Source organism: Crocuta crocuta, unplaced genomic scaffold (assembly GCF_008692635.1).
Source record: "Crocuta crocuta isolate KB4526 unplaced genomic scaffold, BGI_CrCroc_1.0 scaffold132, whole genome shotgun sequence".
Lineage (NCBI taxonomy): Eukaryota > Metazoa > Chordata > Mammalia > Carnivora > Hyaenidae > Crocuta > Crocuta crocuta.
Window position 1 is genome coordinate 5,028,843 of NW_027528611.1, and position 20,059 is coordinate 5,048,901.

Here is a 20,059-nt window from a genome sequence, read left to right on the forward strand (position 1 = left end):
TGCAGCTGCTCTGCCAGGCCCCTCCCACCCACCCCCCACACCAGCCTCACCCCGGCCAGAAGCCCCTGGCTCCTCTCAGCCCCATGGGGCTGGAGGAAGCAGTAGTTCTGGCGGCAAGAAATGCTACAAGTTGGAGAATGAGAAGCTGTTTGAAGAGGTGAGCTTTAGGGGAGAAGATTCTTGTACCCCAGGGAGGGGGATGGCTGACTGGCTCTCCTGTCCTTTCTTCCCCATTAACCCCACCTCGCCTTCTTTCTCTCAACCCTTTCCCTTGTCTTCTTCCCCCTATCTCTTCCCCTAAACCCTCTAGTTCCTTGAGCTGTGTAAGACGCAGACAGCAGACCACCCTGAGGTGGTCCCATTCCTCTATAACCGGCAGCAGCGTGCCCACTCTCTGTTTTTGGCCTCGGCGGAGTTCTGCAACATCCTCTCTCGGGTCCTGTCTCGGGCCCAGAGCCGGCCAGCTAAGCTCTATGTCTACATTAACGAGCTCTGCACTGTTCTCAAGGCCCACTCAGCCAAGAAGAAGCTGAACCTGGCCCCTGCTGCCGCCACCTCTAGTGAACCCTCTGGGAATAACTCTCCCAAAGACCCCTCCTCGGACCGCACAAGTGCTGAGACCACTGCCTCTGAGGCCCCAAGGACCCGTGGTTCCCGGCGGCAGATCCAGCGCTTGGAGCAGCTGCTGGCACTCTATGTGGCAGAGATCCGGCGGCTCCAGGAAAAGGAGCTGGATCTCTCAGAATTGGACGACCCGGACTCCACATACCTGCAGGAGGCAAGGTTGAAGCGTAAGCTGATCCGCCTCTTCGGGCGGCTGTGTGAGCTCAAAGACTGCTCTTCACTGACGGGCCGTGTCATAGAACAGCGCATCCCCTACCGTGGCACCCGCTACCCAGAGGTTAACAGGTGCATTGAGCGGCTCATCAACAAACCAGGGCCTGATACCTTCCCCGACTATGGAGATGTACTGCGGGCTGTGGAGAAGGCAGCTGCTCGGCACAGCCTTGGCCTCCCGCGACAGCAGCTCCAGCTCATGGCTCAGGATGCCTTCCGAGATGTGGGCATCAGGTTACAGGAGCGACGCCACCTTGATCTCATCTACAACTTTGGCTGTCACCTCACAGATGACTATAGGCCAGGTAGGGATTAGTGAGATGTCTGTCAGTAACCCTTATATGTTAGATGTTTGGTGGAGGGGACATCTCTCCTGTCCCTTTTTCTAGGGTTTGGGCTGACTACTCTGACTTTATATCTCCCCACGTAGGCATTGACCCTGCACTGTCAGATCCCGCCCTAGCCCGGCGCCTGCGAGAAAACCGGAGCTTGGCTATGAGCCGGCTGGATGAGGTTATCTCCAAATATGCAATGATGCAAGACAAGAGTGAAGAGGGCGAGAGACAGAAGAGAAGGGCTCGGCTTCCCCAAGCTACTTCTTCCCACGCTGCAGACCCCCCCAAAGCCTGCTTGGATTCTGGTGAGGTATGGAAGGGATAAACCCTTCATATCGAACTTGACCTTCCCCTGCACTGGCTATCAGGGAGTGTAGGGTGACTGGCTGGGAAAAGTGCAGAAGGAACCCAAGAAGCAGATCCTCTGGGGCACGGGATTCCTGAGAGAAATTCCTCTGTCCCCCAGGGCCCTAGTGGAGTGGCGTCCCAGGAGTGCCCTACCACCTCTAAGGCTGAGACAGATGATGAAGAAGATGAGGATAGTGATGAGGAAGAGGAAGAAGAGGAAGAGGAGGAAGAAGAGGAGGAAGAAGAAGAAGAGGAGGAGGAAGAGGCCACAGATTCTGAAGAAGAGGAGGATCTCGAACAGATGCAAGAAGGTCAGGGGGACGATGAAGAGGAGGAGGAGGAGGAGGAGGAGGAGGAGGAGGAAGCAGGTATGTCAAGGAAACAGTCCTCTCATGTGCCGGTTCCCTCTACTCTGTTGGATGTGAACCACCTGTTTGAGACCCTTCCCTCCCTCTTCTTACCCTCAGTAGTATTCTTTCCCGTCGTTCTCATGCTACTCTTCTCTCTTTTCTTCTTTTCCAGGTCAGGATGGAGACAAGAGCCCTATGTCCCCACCACAGCACATCTCCACTGAAGAGAACCTGGAACCTAGCAGAGGGATCAGCAGGTCTGTGGGGGAGCAGCAGAACAAAGGACTCATAACGTCACCGTCTTCACTGTCAGAAGACCCCTTGGCTCCCTCCAGCATAGATGCTGAAAGCAACGGAGAACACCTTGAGTTACCCCTGGAGGAAGAGAGCCCCATGTCTCAGCTCTTTGAGCTCGAGATCGAAGCCTTGCCCCTGGATACCACCCCTTCCCCTGAGGAGAGGGACGTTTCTTCTTCCAGGAAGCAATCAGAGGACCTCCTCACCACTGTCTTGGAGAATGGAGCAGCCATGGTCACCTCCACTTCCTTCAATGGAGGTGTCTCTCCTCACACATGGGGAGATTCCTCTCCCCCCTGCAAGAAATCTCGGAAGGAGAAGCAAACTGGAGCAGGGTCATTAGGAAACAGGTAACGACGACAAGGAGGAGAAGAGGGAGGCCAAGGACAGATTGCAAGGGGCTTTCTGAGAGGAGTATTGAGGAACTGGGTCTGCTGGGAAGAGACTGGACGATCCCCCTGCAGCCTCACGCTCTCCATACCCCTCCGCATATTTGTGTTTCTGTCCCTAGCTATGTGGAAAGGCAAAGGGCAGTGCATGAGAAGAATGGGAAGAAGGTTTCTACTCTGCCCAGCCCACCTTCTCCCGTGACTTCTATGGCCCCAGTTGCTGATTCCTCGACGAGAGTGGACTCTCCCAGCCATGGCCTGGTGACCAGCTCCCTCTGTAGCCCATCTCCAGCCCAGTTGTCCCAAACCCCCCATTCACAGCCCTCCCGGCCTGGTACTTATAAGGTAAGAGGGGGAGGCAGTTGTTTCCTAACTTGTCTTTCATTGTTCAGTTTCAGGCACTCCATATGAATTTTGCACCCACCACATCCTCTCTCTTCCTTTTTTCTAACCCCAGTTTTTAATCTCTGAGAAATCCTTCCCTCTGCTTCTTTCCCCCTGTATTCCAGACGCCTCTTTCTGACTCTGTCTCTCACTCCCCTGCAGATGAGTGTGGCCACACAGTGCGATCCAGAGGAGATCATCGTGCTCTCAGACTCTGATTAGCTGCCTCTCCCCCCACTCCCTGCCTCCAAAATGTTTTGGAATAGTATTTGGAGGATGGTGGGAAACAGATGAGGAAACAAAACTGAGGAAGGGATTGACTGGCCTAATCCCCTTTTGGTGGTGTTTCTTTTAAAAAACAACAACAACAACAAAAACTTAAGTTTTACACAGAAACATTAATAAACAATAAAGTTCTTTTCTTATTGTATCCCTGTCTTTTCCTTTTCCTTGTTCTACTCTCACGGACTGCCACCGGCTGTTCTCTGGCTCAGGGTTAGCCTTGGGCCCCGGCTACCCCTGGAGCTGTCCTTTGTAGCCTGTCCTTAGCCTGCCTCTCTTGGAGTTCCCTCGGCCTCAGGCCTTCCTTCCCCTTGCCCTCTGCCAGGCACTAAAAAAAAAAAAAATGTACTCCAGCCTCTCGAATGCGCTTTACTTTCTCACTTCGAGCGGTTGGAGTAAAAAGGCCAATCAGGGGCTGACTCAAGGTTATTTGGCCAATCCAGGCCCGGAGGAAGGGGGCGGGGCTTCAGGGGAACTGTCTGAGGCTGGGAGAGCAGGGCGATTAGATCCCGCAAACCTGCTAATGGCCACAGCTCAGGGGCGGGGTCTAAGCAGCGACGACCAAGACCCTTCGCCAATGGGAAGGGCAGGCTTAAAGAATTAAAGGGGAATGAGCGCTTCGGACGAACCAAGTCCTGCGTCTTCAGCAGCGGAAGAGACCTGGTACCTTTAAGGTGGAATGAGACGGCTGTTCTTTAAAGGAGAAGTGGCTGAGTCGGCCGAGAAGTGCCCAGCGGCACGGGCGGGGTCCCTGCCTGTGCCTTTAAAGCCGGAGGGGCGGAAGGCGGAGCGGAGGCGGAGGGCGGAGGGAGTGGGAGCAANCATGGAGGGAGGGATGGTTCTTGGTGCAGGAACAGACTTGCTCCTACTCCCAGAAAAGGTTGCAAAACATCAATAAGGTAAATTTTGGAAATTCAGGCGCAGGTAAATGGGAAATTCCGAGGGGAGGCACCCCACTCCCCAAGAGCACCTTATTTCTCTAATCTCCAAGGAAGGAGCACTGGATTGGGAGTCAGGACACCTGCGTGTCCTGGCACTGCCACTTACTGGCTGTGTGACCTTGGATAATCTAGTAATCTTTCCGAGCATCAGTTTCTTCATCTGTCAAATGGGGTTGAGAGGATTACCCACCTTACAATGCTGTTGTGGGGAATTACTCAGATAAAGGGTGTGAACATGTTTTTAAACTGTAGAGTAAAGGGCTGTGTCATTATGAGATGTTATCATTCTTCTCTCTTTTTCTTCCCAGAGACCCCCCCGGCCGCCCTCCTCCTTCCCTTGTTCCTGTGGCTGGGGGGGTACCCCCTCCCTCCACGCCATGGAGCCATCTCCTCTCTCTCCCAGTGGGGCAGCGCTCTCCCTGCCTCTGTCACTGGCCCCACCCCCACTGCCCCTGCCTGCAGCTGCAGTGGTCCACGTGTCCTTCCCTGAGGTGACCAGTGCCCTTCTGGAGTCCCTCAATCAGCAGCGGCTACAGGGCCAGCTCTGCGATGTGTCCATCCGAGTGCAGGGCCGGGAGTTCAGGGCTCATCGTGCTGTCCTGGCTGCCTCCTCCCCTTACTTCCACGACCAGGTTTTACTCAAGGGCATGACCTCCATCTCTCTGCCCAGCGTCATGGACCCAGGCGCCTTCGAGACTGTCCTGGCTTCGGCTTACACTGGCCGCCTCAGCATGGCTGCTGCTGACATTGTCAACTTCCTCACAGTGGGGTCGGTGCTCCAAATGTGGCACATCGTGGATAAGTGTACCGAACTCCTCCGCGAAGGCCGGGCCTCAGCCACCACCACCACCATCACCACTGCTGCCGCCACTTCTGCCACTGTCCCTGGTGCTGGGGTCCCATCAGGGAGTGGGGCCACTGTGGCCCCGGCCACCATGGGCTCTGTGCGCTCCCATGCCTCCAGCCGGGCCAGTGAGAATCAGTCCCCCAGCAGCAGCAACTACTTCAGCCCCCGAGAGTCCACTGACTTCTCATCTTCTTCCCAGGAGGCATTTGCAGCTTCTGCAGTGGGCAGCGGGGAACGTCGAGGAGGTGGCCCTGTATTCCCAGCCCCTGTGGTTGGCAGTGGTGGGGCTGCCTCTGGGAAGCTGCTGCTAGAGGCAGATGAACTATGTGATGATGGGGATGGGAGGGGTGCTGTCGTTCCTGGGGGTGGGCTCCGGCGGCCCACCTATGCACCCCCCAGCATCATGCCACAGAAACATTGGGTATATGTGAAGCGGGGTGGAAACAGCCCAGCACCAGCACCTCTGGTTCCCCAAGACCCAGATCTGGAAGAGGATGAGGAGGAGGAAGACCTGGTGTTGACCTGTGAGGATGATGAAGATGAAGAGCTCGGGGGTGGCTCCAGGGTACCCGAGGCGGGAGGACCAGAGGCTACCCTTAGCATAAGTGATGTCCGGACCCTGACGGAGCCTCCAGACAAGGGAGAGGAGCAGGTCAATTTCTGTGAGTCCTCCAATGACTTTGGCTCCTATGAGGGTGGGGGTCCTGGAGCGGGGCTTGATGATTCTGGGGGGCCAGCCCCTTCCTCCTATGCCCCCTCCCACCCTCCCAGGCCCCTGCTTCCCCTGGACATGCAGGGCAACCAGATCCTGGTCTTCCCGTCGTCTTCATCCTCCTCCTCCTCACAGGCCCCAGGCCAGCCACCAGGGAACCAAGCTGAACATGGGGCGGTGACCCTCGGGGGCACCTCAGCAGGGAGCCTGGGCATGCCAGGTGGTGCTGGGGGGACCCCTGGAGGGGCAGGCAGTGGGGATGGGAATAAGATCTTTCTGTGCCACTGTGGGAAGGCCTTCTCCCACAAGAGCATGCGAGACCGGCATGTGAACATGCACCTCAACCTGCGGCCCTTTGACTGCCCCGTGTGCAACAAAAAGTTTAAGATGAAGCATCACCTGACCGAGCACATGAAGACACACACAGGTCTCAAACCCTACGAGTGTGGTGTCTGCGCCAAGAAGTTCATGTGGCGAGACAGCTTCATGCGCCACCGGGGACACTGTGAGCGCCGGCACCGCCTGGGCGGGGGCGGACCCGGACCCGGAGGGCCCCCTGGGCCAGCCCTGCCACCTAAGAGAGAGTCTCCTGGAGTGGGTGGCGGCAGCGGCGATGAGGCGAGTGGGGCCACCCCCCAGTCCAGCCGAAGGGTCTGGTCCCCACCCAGCGTCCACAAGGTGGAGATGGGCTTTGGTGGAGGCGGAGGAACAAACTGAAGGGGGGGATACGACTCCTGGAGGCAGCTTTTGGGGAAGAGGAAACAGGGAACACCAGCCAGGGGCGCTATGGCCCTCAGGTGATCTCCCGCTGCGCTTACTGTCTTCCTTATTTCTATGGACTTGTATATATTTTGGAGGGGGAGCCATGTTGCACCGTCGGCCACCCCATCCCATTTCTCAGCCCCTCTCCCACAAAGTATCCCTGGAACGAACTCCTTCCTTTGCCTTAGATGGGTACACAGGAAAGGAAGCCCTAACTCCAGACTAGGGCACATATGGTGGGGGGCGGGGGGAAGGGGGGCTATGGAGCATCCTGGAGTCACAGGGTCAAGGGTCAGGTGATTGTAGTCTGTACCTGAAGTCTGTGTTGTGTTGTTGTGGGGACCAGGACTTTGAGCCCCACCCTTGTGCTAGAACCTACCCCATCCCCCTAAGGATGTGCCCTTTATTTCCACCCTCATCCCTCCTATCTCTCCTTGGGGGCCCCCAACTGGATTCTCATTGAGGTGGGAGTGAGGGCGAGGAGGGAGTATAAGTCGTAAGAATACAAGGTTTTTATTTTAAATCTTATTTTTTTTAAAATGGTGATTAAAATATTTATTGGTCATTTCACTTGGCTTGCCAACAGCCCCTATGTGTTTGCCGGGAACCCGCTCAGGTTGGGGAAAGCAGAGTAATGGTTCTCTAGGAAGTAGTTTCTGGCAGGAGGGCACGGAGGGGGAGCCTAGGGTTGGGGAAGGGCTCTGGAAGAGGGTGGTGCTGCGTGGTCCAAGAGGGAGGGGCGGGGTGGGGCTGAGATCCCCAGATCAGAGCTGCGGATAATGTTCCTGGATCAGTGCCTGGCTGGTGCGGAGGGCACCTGCCTCCCACGTGGCCTCACCCAACCAGAGGGGGTTTCCGGCGCCTCTCCAGCCGGCCTTTCAAGGAAAATGAAAGTGAAAGGGAGAAGTGGAGGTTTCAGAGCTGAGTAGATCGCTGCGCCATGAAGTCCCTGTCTCTGCTCCTCGCTGTGGCTTTGGGTGAGCGAACCCCGAGACCCTTTGCCCAGGAACAGGGAAGAAGTGGAGGGAGGTGACCCCACCACGCGCCGGACGCTGGGGATGCGGGACGAGGGTCGCCTGACCTCTGGACCGCCCTCTCACTCCTGCCCCTCTTCCCCAGACTTGGTGACCGNCGCCTGAACAAGAAACCCGCCGCACTGCTGCTGCGCCAGGGCCCAGGGAGAGTACCTCCCCGGCCGGACCTCGAACCCGAGCTCTACCTCAGAGTGCGCGGTGAGTCATCCCGGACTCGCCCTCAACTCTCACTTCCACCGAAGCCCCCTTTTTTTTTAGGTCGCGCAGTGACCTCGGGCCTCGGTTTCCTCTTGTAAAATGAGCCTGGATTACCTGTAAATCTTTCCCTACTGGGTAGTTTGTGCATTTGGAATTTCCTGGACGCTGCCCTCCCCGCCGTGTCCCTGGCGGTGACTACAGCAGCAACTCCCCTGTCCGCGCCCACAGACCCCGCGGGAGCCCTGCGGGCTGCCTTCAGGCGGTACCCCTCGGACGCCCCTGCGCCACGCTGCGAGATGAGCCGCTACCTCCCGCTCCCTGCCTCGGCGAAGTGGGCCAGTGGCTTGACCCCGGAGCAGAGCTGCCCTCGGGCCCTGGATGGGACTTGGCTCATGGTTAGCGTGTCCAGCCCGATCTTCAGTCTGTCCAGCTTCCTGAGACCAGACTCCGAGCCTCAGCCGGAACCTGATCTCATCACCATGGTAACAGGTAGCTGGGAAGGGGAAGTGGAGATGAACGGGTAGATTCTAAAGGTCTAGATCTGCCTGTAAGTCGCTCTGTGAACTTATGCCCAATCGGGGCTTAGTTTCCTTATTTGTAAAGAGAGGCAGTTCGGCTAGGATTAAATAATCTACCGGCAACAGCTGCTTCCAGCTCCTGCCCATTTTAAAACAACCATCCACAACCTGCGGTTTGGGGGCGGGGCTTCGTGGAGTTCCCAGGGGCAGAGCTTTTGGAACGAGTGGCTGACTTTCCCTACATTGGATGTTGATTAGCTTGTAAGGGAGTGGGGTTTGGGAGGGGCTCAGAAGCAGGACATGTTTTTCTCCTCCCCTCCTGGATCTGTATCTTGCTAGGCACTGCCACCTTTGCGTTTGGCCCTGTTTCAAGCCCCACCCATGCCCACATCCGGAACTTCGGCACTTAGCAAAACAAAGGTTCTTCCCCTCTTGAGCGTTGACATCATCTTACTGTCCCTTCCCTATAGTTCGTGAGGATGCGTAGATTCTGTGGTCATCAAATGGTGGGCTTGACTGGGCGGAAGAGACAGGGCAGGAGACCTGATGGTTTCTCCTGCAAGGACCCACTTATGTGCATGATGTAACTGGTTTTGACCCCCAGGGGCCTGGCACTTTGCTGAACCGAGGCATGAGGAGGTGCGGGCAGATAAAACAAGGGGTATCTAGGAGCTCACCCTTCTCACAGCAGAGGGTGGGTAGGATATGAGTAGTCGTTGGCTTCCCTTAGTCTTGTGCGACTTTTTAAAAATTTTTAAATTTTATTTATTTATTTTTTAATAGTTTATTGTCAAGTTGGTTTACATATAACACCCAGTTGCTCATCCCAACAAGTGCCCTCCCCCATGCCCATCACCCCTGTTCCCCTCTCCTCCACCCCCCCAGCCGTCAGTTTGTTCTCAGCATTCAAGAGTCTCTCACGGTTGGCCTCCCTCCCCAGCTATTTTTCCCCTTCTTCTCCCGCTTCGTCCTCCGTTAACTTCCTCCTAATCCACCTATATGTGCAAACATATGGTATTTGTCCTTCTCTGCCTGACTTATTTCGCTCAGCATAACACCCTCTAGTTCCATCCATGTTGCTACAAATGTGTGTGACTTTTTTTTTTTAATGTTTAAAGTTTAATGGGGCGCCTGGGTGGCTTAGTCGGTTAAGCGTCCGACTTTCGCTTAGGTCATGATCTCGCGGTTCGTGGGTTCGAGCCCCGCGTCGGGCTCTGTGCTGACTGCCAGCTCGGAGCCTGGAGCCTGTTTCAGTCTGTGACTCCCTCTCTCTCTGACCCTCCCCTGCTCACGCTGTCTCTCACTCTCTCTCCTAGAAATAAATAAAACATTTTAAAAATTTTAGAAAAAAAATAAAGCTTATTTAAGGTTTATGTATGTATGTACATAAGTAATCTCTACACCCAGCCTAGGGTTCGAACTCAAGACCCCGAGATCAAAAGCCATATGCTCCTTGGACTGAGCCAGCCAGGCTCCCCTTGTGCTATTGTAAACGACACAGCCCAACCGGCAGGTCACCTCACCTGAGGGCTGTACCCTCCCTTCCCTTCCCCAGGACCGCCTTCCTGCTACCCCCCTCCCTGAGTGAATCAACCACAGGACCAGGGAAAGGGATTCAGCAACGGCTCATCACCTCCGCCTACGCTTATGTTCTTAGTTCCCAGCACCCACCCTAAGCAAGGGGCAGAGGCAAATTGCTTTTTGTGGGGATAGCAGCTATCTCCAGTGGCGAGGAGTATTTCCCAGGGGTGCTGGCTTCACTGAGGTGAGGGTGACAATATGCTTTTTCTCTGAGTCTGTTTTTCCAACTATAAAATGTGGATGCTATTTCCCATCTGCCTTTCCGTTGTTGTGACTATCATATCAGTTTGTTAATTTATTCACTGGTTCAATATTTACTAGCACCAAGGATAAATTAGGGCCCAGTGGTTCTCAGTCGAGGCTGCAAAGAAGAGTCCTCTTGGAAGTTTCTAAAATATACTGAGTCTAGGGGCACCTAGGTGGCTTAGTCAGTTAAGCATCAGACTCTTTCTTGATTTAGACTCAGGTCATGATCTCACAGCTGGTAAGTTCCAGCCCAGAGTAGGGGATCTCTCTCTCACTCTCAGTCTCTCTCTGCCCCTCCCTCACTCATGTGCCAGAGCTCGCTCGCTCTCTCTCTCTCTCTCAAAGTAAATAAACTTAAAAAAAATAATAAAATACACTGAATTCTTCCACTCCAGGAGAATTCAATCAGAATCTCTGAGGTAGCCCTGGACATTTTAAGGGTCAAGAACGCGATTAGGGGACACCTGGGTGGCTCACTCGGTTAGGCAGCTGACTCTTGATTTCCGCTCAGGTCACAGTCTCAGGGTTTGTGAGTTTGAGCCCTGTGTCAGGCTCCGCGCTGAAAATGCAGAGCCTGCTTGGGATTCTCTCTGTCTCCCTCTCTCTGCCCCTCCCACATGTGTACTCTCTCTCCCTCTTTCTCTCTCAAAAAAAAAAAGGTGATCAGATGTAGATTCAGCTCTCTAGAAGGTTCTCAGCAGGTTTGTCGTGCGTAATTGTAATGTAGAGTAGCAAGCAATTTGGGCCATTAGAGTAGTACAGATAGGGAGCCGATGGGAGGGCCCTGGTGGGACAATTTTCTGCTTCTCACAGACCCCTGAGGGTAAAAACTAGTTACTGTGCTCAATCTTCCTTTTCAAGCATTGCTGCTTGATTACGGATTTAAGAAAATGTAAGTTGTTGTTTTAACATAAAATTTAAAACGAATCTTTCTGGGGCGCCTGAGTGGCTCAGTCGGTTAAGCGTAAGACGTCGGCTCAGGTCATGATCTCACGGTTCATGAGTTTGAGCCACACGTCAGGCTCTGTGCTGACAGCTTGGAGCCTGGAGCCTGCTTCGGATTCTGTGTCTCACTCTCTCTCTTCCCCTCCCCCACTTGTGCTCTGTCTTTCTCTGTCTCTCAAAAATAAATAAATGTAAAAAAGATTTTTTTAAATAAATAAATCTAGGGTTACGGAGCATTTTGCTAATACACACTTCTACAGTATTTCTTATCAAATACTTCAAAACGTTTGACAAATACACTGTCCTAACCTATTTTGTGTGTCTGGTATTTAATTTTCATCTTTTAAGAAACAATTGTTACGGAAAAAAAAAACAATTGTTACGGAAAATTTCAAAGACACATAGAAGTAGAAAGAATGGTATAATGAACCCCCGTAGGCCCATCTTTGTAGATATTATTGTTCTGCTGATCCCCCCAACTTTCTTTTTTTGAAATGTTTTAAAGTATATACCAGGCATCATATGATTTTACTCCTAAGTACTTCAGTAAGCATCTCTATCAAATAAGGACTTAAAAAAAGAGGAAAGAAAAAAAAAAACAGAAACCACTGGGACGCCCAGGTGGCTTAGTTGGTTAAGCTTCTGACTCTCGATCTCTGCTCAGATCATGATCTCACTGTTTGTAAGATCAAGCCCCATACAGGGCTCGGAGCCTGTTTGGGATTCTCTCTCTCTCCCTCTGTTTCTCCCCTGCTCTCAGTCTGTGTCTCAAAATAAATAAACTTAAAAAGAAAAACATTGTCATAACAAACCAAACAATAATTCCTTAATATCAGTTAATTCCTAGCCCGTATTAAGGTTTTCCCAGTTGTCTCAGTGATGTTATTTTCCAGCTGATTTGCTTGAATCAGGGTCAAAAACAGGTCTATATATTATATTTAGTTACATCTACTTCGGTTGCTTTAACAAAATATCACAGACTAGATGTCTTAAAATTTATTTTCCCACAGTTCAGGAGGCTAGAAGTCCAAGATCAAGTCTAAGATTAAGGTGCTAGGGGAGAGAAAGTGAGCTCTGGTATTGCTTCCTTTTCTTTTGTTATTGTTTTTAAAAATGTTTATTCATTTTTGAGAGAGAGAGAGAATTCAAGTGGGGGACGGACAGAGGGGGACCCAGAATCCAAAGCAAGCTCCAGGCTCTGAGCTGTAAGCACAGAGCCTGACACGGGGCTTAAACCCACCAGTGGTGAGATCATGACCTGAGCCGAAGTCAGACGCTTAACCAACTGAGCCACCCAGGTGCCCCTTGCTTTCTTTTCTTAAAAGAACACCAGCATATCAGGTTAGGGCCCTAAGTGAATGGTCTCATTTAACCATTATCACCTCTTCACAGCCCCTACTCCAAATACAGCTTACCCTTGAACAACTGTGTATGTTGGGGGCCGGCTACAGGCTCTGATCCCACCCCCAGCAGTTGAAAATTTCTGTGTCCTTGACTTGCCCAAAACTTAACCACTCAGACTACTGTTGACTGGAAACGTTACTGATAATGTAAACAGTGAGTAACACACGTTTTATTTGTTATATGTATTGCATACTGTATTCTTACAATACAGTAAGGTAAGAAAAGAAAATGTTATTAAAATTAATCATAAAGAAAATACATTGTACTGTTAAAAAAAATACAAACCATGCATGTAAGTGGACCCTCACAGTTTAAACATTTCTTTTTTTTTTTAATGTCTTTTATTTTGAGAGACAGAGAGCAAGTGGGGGAGGGGCAGAGAGAGTGGGGAAACACAGAATATGAAGCAGGCTCCCGGCTCTGAGCTGTCAGCACAGAGCCCCACATAGGACTCAAACCCACGGATTGTGAGATCATGACCTGAGCCAAAGTCGGACACTTAACTGGCTGAGCCACCCAGGTGCCCCGGACCCTCACAGTTTAAACCTGTGTTGTTCAAGGGTCAACAGTATAGTCACGCTGGGGAGTAAGGCTTCAACAATGAACTTGGGGGGAGTGTATCACAGACATTCAGTCCACAAGTTTGGTCTTGTCTCTTTTATTCTATCATTGCTCCTTCCCACCTCGCCCCCAAATGGTACTGGGTTGTTACTTGTTCTGTAGAATTTCCCACATTCTGTATTTGGCTAAGTGTTTCCTCATTGTGTCACTTGATCAGGTTTGGGTTTAAAATTTTTTCAGTAATACTTTTTAATAGTTGTTGCCATTCACTTTATCAACAGCAAAGCAAAAACCTATGTAATGCAAGCTGTAAAAACAGGTGCAAATTTCTATTTGTATTTTTCAGAGTCCAGTTTGTAGGATGCAGGTCTAAAATTGCTCCAACAACCCATTTTAAAGTTTATTTATTTATTTAGAGAGAGTGGGGGAGGGGCAGAGAGGGAGAGAGGGAATCCCAAGCAGGCTTCACACTGCCAGCGGAGAGCCCAACATGGGGCTTGAACCCATGAACCGCGAGATCATGACTTGAGCCGAAACCAAGAGTCGGACGCTCACCTGACCGAGCCACTCAGGCACCTCTCCATCAACCCATATTAAATTTTAGCATATGTGCTGCTGAAGCGAACACCATCAACCCATGTTAAAGAGTACTGTTAGCTTCATCGTTAAACTGTAAAACCTTCAGATTTTGTTTATTAATCCTATGGATTTTTGACAATTCAAGAGTCTTTCTGGATTTTGATAAACTAAGTGAATTGCCTACGTTTTTCTTTTTTTTGTTTTTTAGTTTATTCAACAAAAACTGTCACATGAGGTTGAGAGTTTAACCTTGTAGTGCTCAGAAACTAGGATTAAAAATTGTGTAATCACAAGAGAAGAAAAAGGACTTTTATGGGAAGGACCCAGACATCCTGGGAGGAAGTGGATCTGACCTTGTAGGACATTAAGTATGTAGATGTTTGGGAGAAAATGGGGAGAGACATAAACTGAAGGAACTTATGACCACAGCAAAGAATGGCCCAATGATTAGAGGGTTTTTTTTTTTAATTTTTAAAAAATGCTTATTCATTTTTGAGGGGGGGAGGGGCAGAGAGAAAGGGAGACACAGAATCCAAAACAGGCTCCAGGCTCTGAGCTGTCAGCACAAACCCCAACGCAGGGCTTGAACTCACAGGCTGTGAAATCATGACCTGAGCCCATGTCAGACACTTAATTGACTGAGCTACCCAGACAGCCTGATTAGCGTTTCTATTAGAAGAAAGGGATTCTTTGGAGTCAGTCCTTAGGGTGCAAGAGAAGTTTGGACAGGTAGGTTGGCAGGTGGATTATCAAGTACCCTGAGATCTGGGCTTTATAAGTGATAGTGAACCATCAGAAGTTGTGTGCATGCACCATTGTCCCAAAAGCCTGGCTTTTTTTCACTTCTTACAAAAGTAGGCAAGGATCAGATCATTGGACTAATGAGAAAAATTAGGTACTGATATCATCTCCGTGTCACAGATGAAGAAATCTGAGACAGAGCACTTTGGGAACTTGTCCAAGAACAAGCAGCTTGTAAGAAGCTAGGCTGGGAATTGAGCCTGGGCCATTTAGCTCCAGCCTGTGCCCTTAGTTGCTGGCTTCCTGGGTAGCTGGGTTTTTTAAACAGACAAGTGCCCAGATCAGAATTGTAGCAACACTGTGTGGCTCCAGTGTGGATGATAAATCAAAGAAGAGAGAGACCAAGGATAGGAAGACCTGAGAGAAGTTTATAATTGTCCAAATGTATGTTGGTGAGAACTCGAGTGAGAATTAGGGCGTGCTTTGGATAGTACATAGTACGTTATATTTGGCAATTTGCTCATCTATCTCCCTTACTAGACTATAAGAAATCTGAAGGCAGGGACTGTCTGTCTCATTCACCACTCTATCCTCTACCTTGAACATCACAGGTATTCAATAAATATTAGGTGAGTGAAAGAGTTAGAGAAGAATAAGTCTTAGTGACTCCAAGTGTTTGCCTTTAGCATGGGGGTGGGGAGGGAGGGCTGGTGGTAATCGTTCATCACGGCAGAGAGAATGGGCATTGGGGAATGTTGGCAGGGATGGGAGCTGCTGAGTTGGGCCATGTTCAGTTGGTCTGGCAGATGGTTAGGTGTAACCACAGCAAGCACTTTGGTAGACTTACTGTATTCTGGGTACCATTTGAAGTGCCTTTCATATATAGGTGCCTTTGTTATCCGAAACCAGGAACTGAATAAATCTGGGTAGCAAGAGGCATTATATGATTTAACTCTCACTACAATCCCATGAGACAGGCACTATGATCATCATTGTTCCTATTTAGGAGATTCAGCTGAGCCACGGAAAAGTGAAACAACTGGCCAACAGGGCCATATAAATAGCTGCAGAGTTGGGATTAACCAGGGCAGCCAGGCTCCAGGCACTTAACTAGTATATACTGCCTCAGAGCATAGAGATCTGTGTTCAGGTCTAGGCTAGAGCCAGAACCTTCCAGAGTCAAAAAGTACTCTGTACAGCACCAAAGGATTGACAGTCCTGAGTCTTCAGAGTCTTCACCAGTGACAAGAAAGGCCTGGCTCTTTAAGGGTGGTGCATGGGGACTAGACTGGTTCAGGCTGTGTCAGAAGTGCACTCAGAGCCCACTGTCCCCAGAACTGGAGTGGGCTGTGTGCTCAGAATCAGCCTTCAAAGGCTATCCCCGCTCCCTGCCCCTATTCATCTTTAGACATATGTGCTCACTCTCAGCTACTGTGGGTCCCACCCAGTCCCAGAACAAAGGGAATTTGCAGGGAGGACTAGAAGGTGGTATCAGAAAAGGAGGTGTCCTCTGAGGGCTGGGTGAATTCTAGTTGTGTCCTCCCTTTAACTCTATTTTTCTCTTTCTCTCCCTCATGCCCTTTCCACTCCCTCCTCTCCCCGTCTTCCCCAGTTGTGCTGACTGTCCTTACCCACACCCCCACCGCTCGGATCCAACTGGGAAAAGATGCTCTGCTGGACTTGAAGTTTGCCTACATGCCCCCCACCTCTGAGGCCACTACATCTCTGGCCCCAGGTCCCCCTCCATTTGGGCTGGAGTGGCGACGCCAGCACCTGGGCAAGGGTCACCTAGTCCTGGCTGCAACTCCTGGGCTGAGTGAGCAAATGCCACCTGCCCAAGACGGGGCAGTGGCATTTGCCGCTTGGGATGATGATGAGCCATGGGGCCCGTGGACTGGAAACGGGACCCTCTGGCTGCCTGCAGTGCAGCCCTTCCAGGAGGGCACCTATCTGGCCACTGTGCACCTGCCATACCTGCAAGGGCAGGTCGCCCTGGAGCTGGCTGTACTGAGTGAGTTGGGGCCCAAGGGTCCCCATGGGTAAAGGGTGGGCACTGGCATTAAGGGGCCATCAGGATGGATGAGGAATAGAGGAGGAGAAGAGGGTGCTGGGCGAATAGACTGGGGCCCCTGGGCTTCAGAGGGCAATGGCAGAAGTCCCTGGGAATCTGAGTGACTAGGATGAAGGTTCCCAAATCTGAGGAATAGGGGTCCCTGGGAATGAGTTTTAGCATGGGGATTCCTCTGAAGCAGGAGAGAAAACCCAAACCCACCTCAGTTTGAGGGAAGCCATGGGGCAAACTGAGGGTCTCCGAGGAAGGACAGTGTGGATTGACTCCCCCCATGCTCCTTTCCTGTTTTCTCCCCAGAGCCACCCAAAGTATCCCTGACACCGGCACCTTTTGTATGGGCTACGCGGGGGGAGGCACCCCCGCAGCTGCACTGCCTCGTGTCCCACTTCTATCCCTCCGAGGGCCTGGAGGTGGAGTGGGAGGTCCGGGGTGGCCCGGAGGGCAGCTTTCAGAAGGCCGAGGGGCAGAGGTGGCTCTCTGCCCTGCACCACCACTCCGACGGCACTGTCAGCCTCTCCGCGTACCTGCAGCCGGTCCCTGTAACTGCCGAGCACCACGGGGCGCGCTACGCCTGTCGCGTCCACCACCCCACCCTACCGGCCTTGGGGCGCAGTGCAGAGGTCACCCTGGAGGTGGCAGGTAAGAGGATGCAGTGGTCAGGGGTGGGGCAGGGGTGGGGGCCGGAGCCCAGGGGAAGACACTAAGGAGTTCACCTTCCCCCCTTCCACCTGCCAGGTCTGTCTGGGCCCACCCTGGAGGACGGCGTAGGCCTCTTCCTGTCTGCCTTTCTCCTCCTCGGGCTCATCAAAGCGCTGGGCTGGGCTGGTGAGTGTGAGCCCCACCTAGACCCTGACCCCCGCTGTGACAGTGACAGTCCCTGCCTCCTCCCAGAAGCCTGACACCTATCCCTCTGCCATATCATTCCCCCATCCCATCGCTTCTCAATCTCTCTCCACAGCTGCCTACATGTCCACTTCGAAGGATTCAAAGGAGAAGGTAATAGCCTCCTCTTCTTTGCTTTCCCTTTTTTTTTTTTTAAATATTTTTATTTATTTCTAGGAGAGAGAGAGACAGCGTGAGCAGGGGAGGGTCAGAGAGAGAGGGAGACACAGACTCTGAAATAGGCTCCAGGCTCTGAGCGGGCAGTCAGCACAGAGCCCGACGCGGGGCTCGAACCCACGAACTGGGAGATCATGACCTAAGCGAAAGTCGGACGCTTAACCGACTAAGCCACCCAGGCACCCCTGCTTTCCCTTTTCATTTGAGCCCCTCCCTGCAACTCTCACCAGGAGAGGAAGGTGGCTGGCATGGTGGGCAGAACCTGAACTTGAAACTCACACAGACCTAGGTTAACTCCTGCCACTTTGAATATTCCACTTAACCAACACCTGTTTCCTTGGGTGAGAGGATAAAAAAAAAAAAAATTACTTAGGCAGCACTGCCCAACAGAAATATGATAGAAGCCACATATGTAAATTTAAATAATCTAGTAGCCACATCAAAAAGGTAAAAAGAGATGCACCTAGATGGCTCGGTCAGTTAAGCGGCTGACTCTTGATCTCAGTTCAGGTCTTGCTCTCAGGGTTTTGAGTTCAAGCCCTGCATTGGGCCATACACTGGGCATGAAGCCTACTTAAAAAAAAAAAGGGTAAAATTTATTTTCTTTTTTTTAAATGATCATTTATTTCGGGGTGCCTGGGTGGCTTAGTCGGTTAAGCGTCCGACTTTCGCTTAGGTCACGATCTCGCGGTTCGTGGGTTCGAGCCCCACGTCGGGCTCTGTGCTGACTGCCAGCTTAGAGCCTGGAGCCTGTTTCAGAGTCTGTGACTCCCTCTCTCTCTGACCCTCCCCTGCTCACTCTGTCTCTCTCTCTCTCTCTCTGTCTCCTAGAAATAAATAAAACATTAAAAAAAAATGTTTTTTAAATGATCATTTATTTTAGAGAGAGAGACCGACATGGGGCTTGAACTCACGAACCATGAGATCATAACCTGAGCCGAAGTCGGACATTAAGTGTCTGCCACCCCAGGTGCCCCTAAAATTTATTTTAATAATACTCTTTCAGACTAGCCACATTTCAAATGTTCAAGAGACACATGTCGATGGTGACTACCGTACAGACAGCAGAGCCTCTGAAGGCTGTTGGGAGGATTAAGCAAAAGCACTTGGCAGTATCTGCCAGGCAGAAAACTCCCTGAAACTGTGAACCCATTCTTCTGCCACCCTCTGTGCCCATAGATGGTTCATTTATCTCTGGACTGATCATGAGCCTTTCACTTCACTTCCTAAACCTGGCATTCCTCACCTCCTTTTTAATTCTCTTCCAGAAAGCCCAGTGAGAACACTCACCACCATCCTGGGAAAGCCACCATCATCTCTGGTTTGAGCTACTATACCAGCTCCACCAAAGAGTCCACCATCATCTGCTCATGCTCCCTCCAACCTCTCTCTCTCTCCAAGGAGGGGCTGGAATGCTTTCTTAAAGGATACAAATCTATAGCATTTCCCTTCTTAGAGTTCTAAGGCAGTGGTTCTCGATTTTTTTTTTTTTTTTTAATCTCAGGACTGCTTAAAAATGGTCAGGAGCTCTAAAGAGCTTTTACTTATGTGGGTTATAAAACTAGATATTTATGATACAAGAACTTAAAACTGAGAAAAATTTAACACAAGAATACACCTTCCATTAGCTGTGAGGACGATGATGTCAATACTCAGCTTCTGGAAAACTCCACGGTACATTTTTTTTTTTTTTTTTAAAGAATGAGAATGAAAAGGGCAAGTTAGTATTGTTATGAATAGCCTTAATTTCATGTACCCCCTGAAACAGTCTCCAGGACCAGTGGGACAGGGTCACACTTGGAGAACCAGTGCTCTAGAAGCTAAATCCGTTCTTGGCCTGGCCTGTGCATCTCCCGCGTTTGAGCCACTGCTTGTCTCTTCAACCCCACCTGGTGCCCTCCAGCCCTCCCCTCAATGTTCACCACACTGATGGCTATTCCTTATCTCCAGCGGCTCCCACCTTCCCTGGTCTGTTCCCTTTGTCTGTTCCGCCCTCGCCATCTCTAGACTTAAGACCAGGACAACCTCGTTATTCCCTCAGACCGCCGCGTGTCCCTCTTGTGCGGTTCACCGCAGTTGTATTTAAGTGATTGTGCGAGTCGTTGTTAAATGCCTGTCTCCCCTTCCGAACTGTCGACTCCTCGAAGGCAAGGACGTGCCTGTCTGTCCACTGCTGTGTCCCCGCTGCGGCACAGGGCCGGGTGCCCACTGGAGGGCGCTCAACAGAAGAAATTAATCTTTTTCACATCGTAAGTAATTGAACAGCAATTGTTGGATCAAGTTAACTGTTGGCGAAGTATTGGACGAAGGAAGCGGCGGCTTGGCCTAGGGACCTCCGAGGGGCAGGACGGTCGGCCAGGCCGACGGAATAAAGTTATGTTCTGGTGCTCCCGACACGGTGTCTCATTCTACCCCAATCCCCTCTGCAAGCACAGACTCTTACAGTCACTTCTGGTTCCTACCAATCACCCCGACCTCTCAAACGCTTTGGCGACACCCAATCCTCCTTCTGGACAGTTCGGGGTCGGGAGCCACTCTGGGCGGGGAGGACGCCCTCTAGCAGCGTGCACTGGGGGTGAGCAGAAGCGAGCGCAGAGCCAGCGCGGAGCGCCGGAAACCCTGGAGTGCCGAATCTGGA

The 20,059-nt window shown here is 51.5% G+C and overlaps 3 protein-coding genes across 3 annotated transcripts in view; all 3 read left to right on the forward strand.

Annotated features, from left to right (window-relative positions):
- DAXX (death domain associated protein) overlaps nucleotides 1–3,370 on the forward strand; it is a 4,624-nt gene extending 1,254 nt beyond the window's left edge. The window contains exons 3-9 of the mRNA XM_077754771.1: nucleotides 13–157; nucleotides 311–1,142; nucleotides 1,268–1,482; nucleotides 1,639–1,888; nucleotides 2,043–2,517; nucleotides 2,679–2,901; nucleotides 3,103–3,370. Coding sequence (XP_077610897.1) covers nucleotides 13–157; nucleotides 311–1,142; nucleotides 1,268–1,482; nucleotides 1,639–1,888; nucleotides 2,043–2,517; nucleotides 2,679–2,901; nucleotides 3,103–3,162 — 2,200 coding nt within the window. The 3' untranslated portion in view covers nucleotides 3,163–3,370. The remainder of the gene's footprint in view (nucleotides 1–12; nucleotides 158–310; nucleotides 1,143–1,267; nucleotides 1,483–1,638; nucleotides 1,889–2,042; nucleotides 2,518–2,678; nucleotides 2,902–3,102) is intronic.
- A 680-nt stretch (nucleotides 3,371–4,050) lies between these two features.
- ZBTB22 (zinc finger and BTB domain containing 22) lies at nucleotides 4,051–7,054 on the forward strand. Its single transcript, XM_077754773.1, has one exon. The coding sequence runs from the start codon at nucleotides 4,541–4,543 to the stop codon at nucleotides 6,437–6,439; it is 1,899 nt and encodes a 632-aa protein (XP_077610899.1). The 5' UTR covers nucleotides 4,051–4,540; the 3' UTR covers nucleotides 6,440–7,054.
- Nucleotides 6,509–19,815, forward strand: TAPBP (TAP binding protein). Its single transcript, XM_077754827.1, has 8 exons — nucleotides 6,509–6,519; nucleotides 7,604–7,716; nucleotides 7,945–8,205; nucleotides 15,904–16,302; nucleotides 16,660–17,001; nucleotides 17,098–17,187; nucleotides 17,321–17,358; nucleotides 18,690–19,815. Exons 1-8 carry the CDS (start codon nucleotides 6,509–6,511, stop codon nucleotides 18,699–18,701), a joined length of 1,266 nt encoding a protein of 421 aa, XP_077610953.1. The 3' UTR covers nucleotides 18,702–19,815.
- Nucleotides 19,816–20,059: the final 244 nt, after the last annotated feature.

What these genes read in the sequence shown, in the direction of transcription:
- ZBTB22 (XM_077754773.1), top strand. Translation starts at nt 4,541, where the DNA reads ATGGAGCCATCTCCTCTCTCTCCCAGTGGGGCAGCGCTCTCCCTGCCT.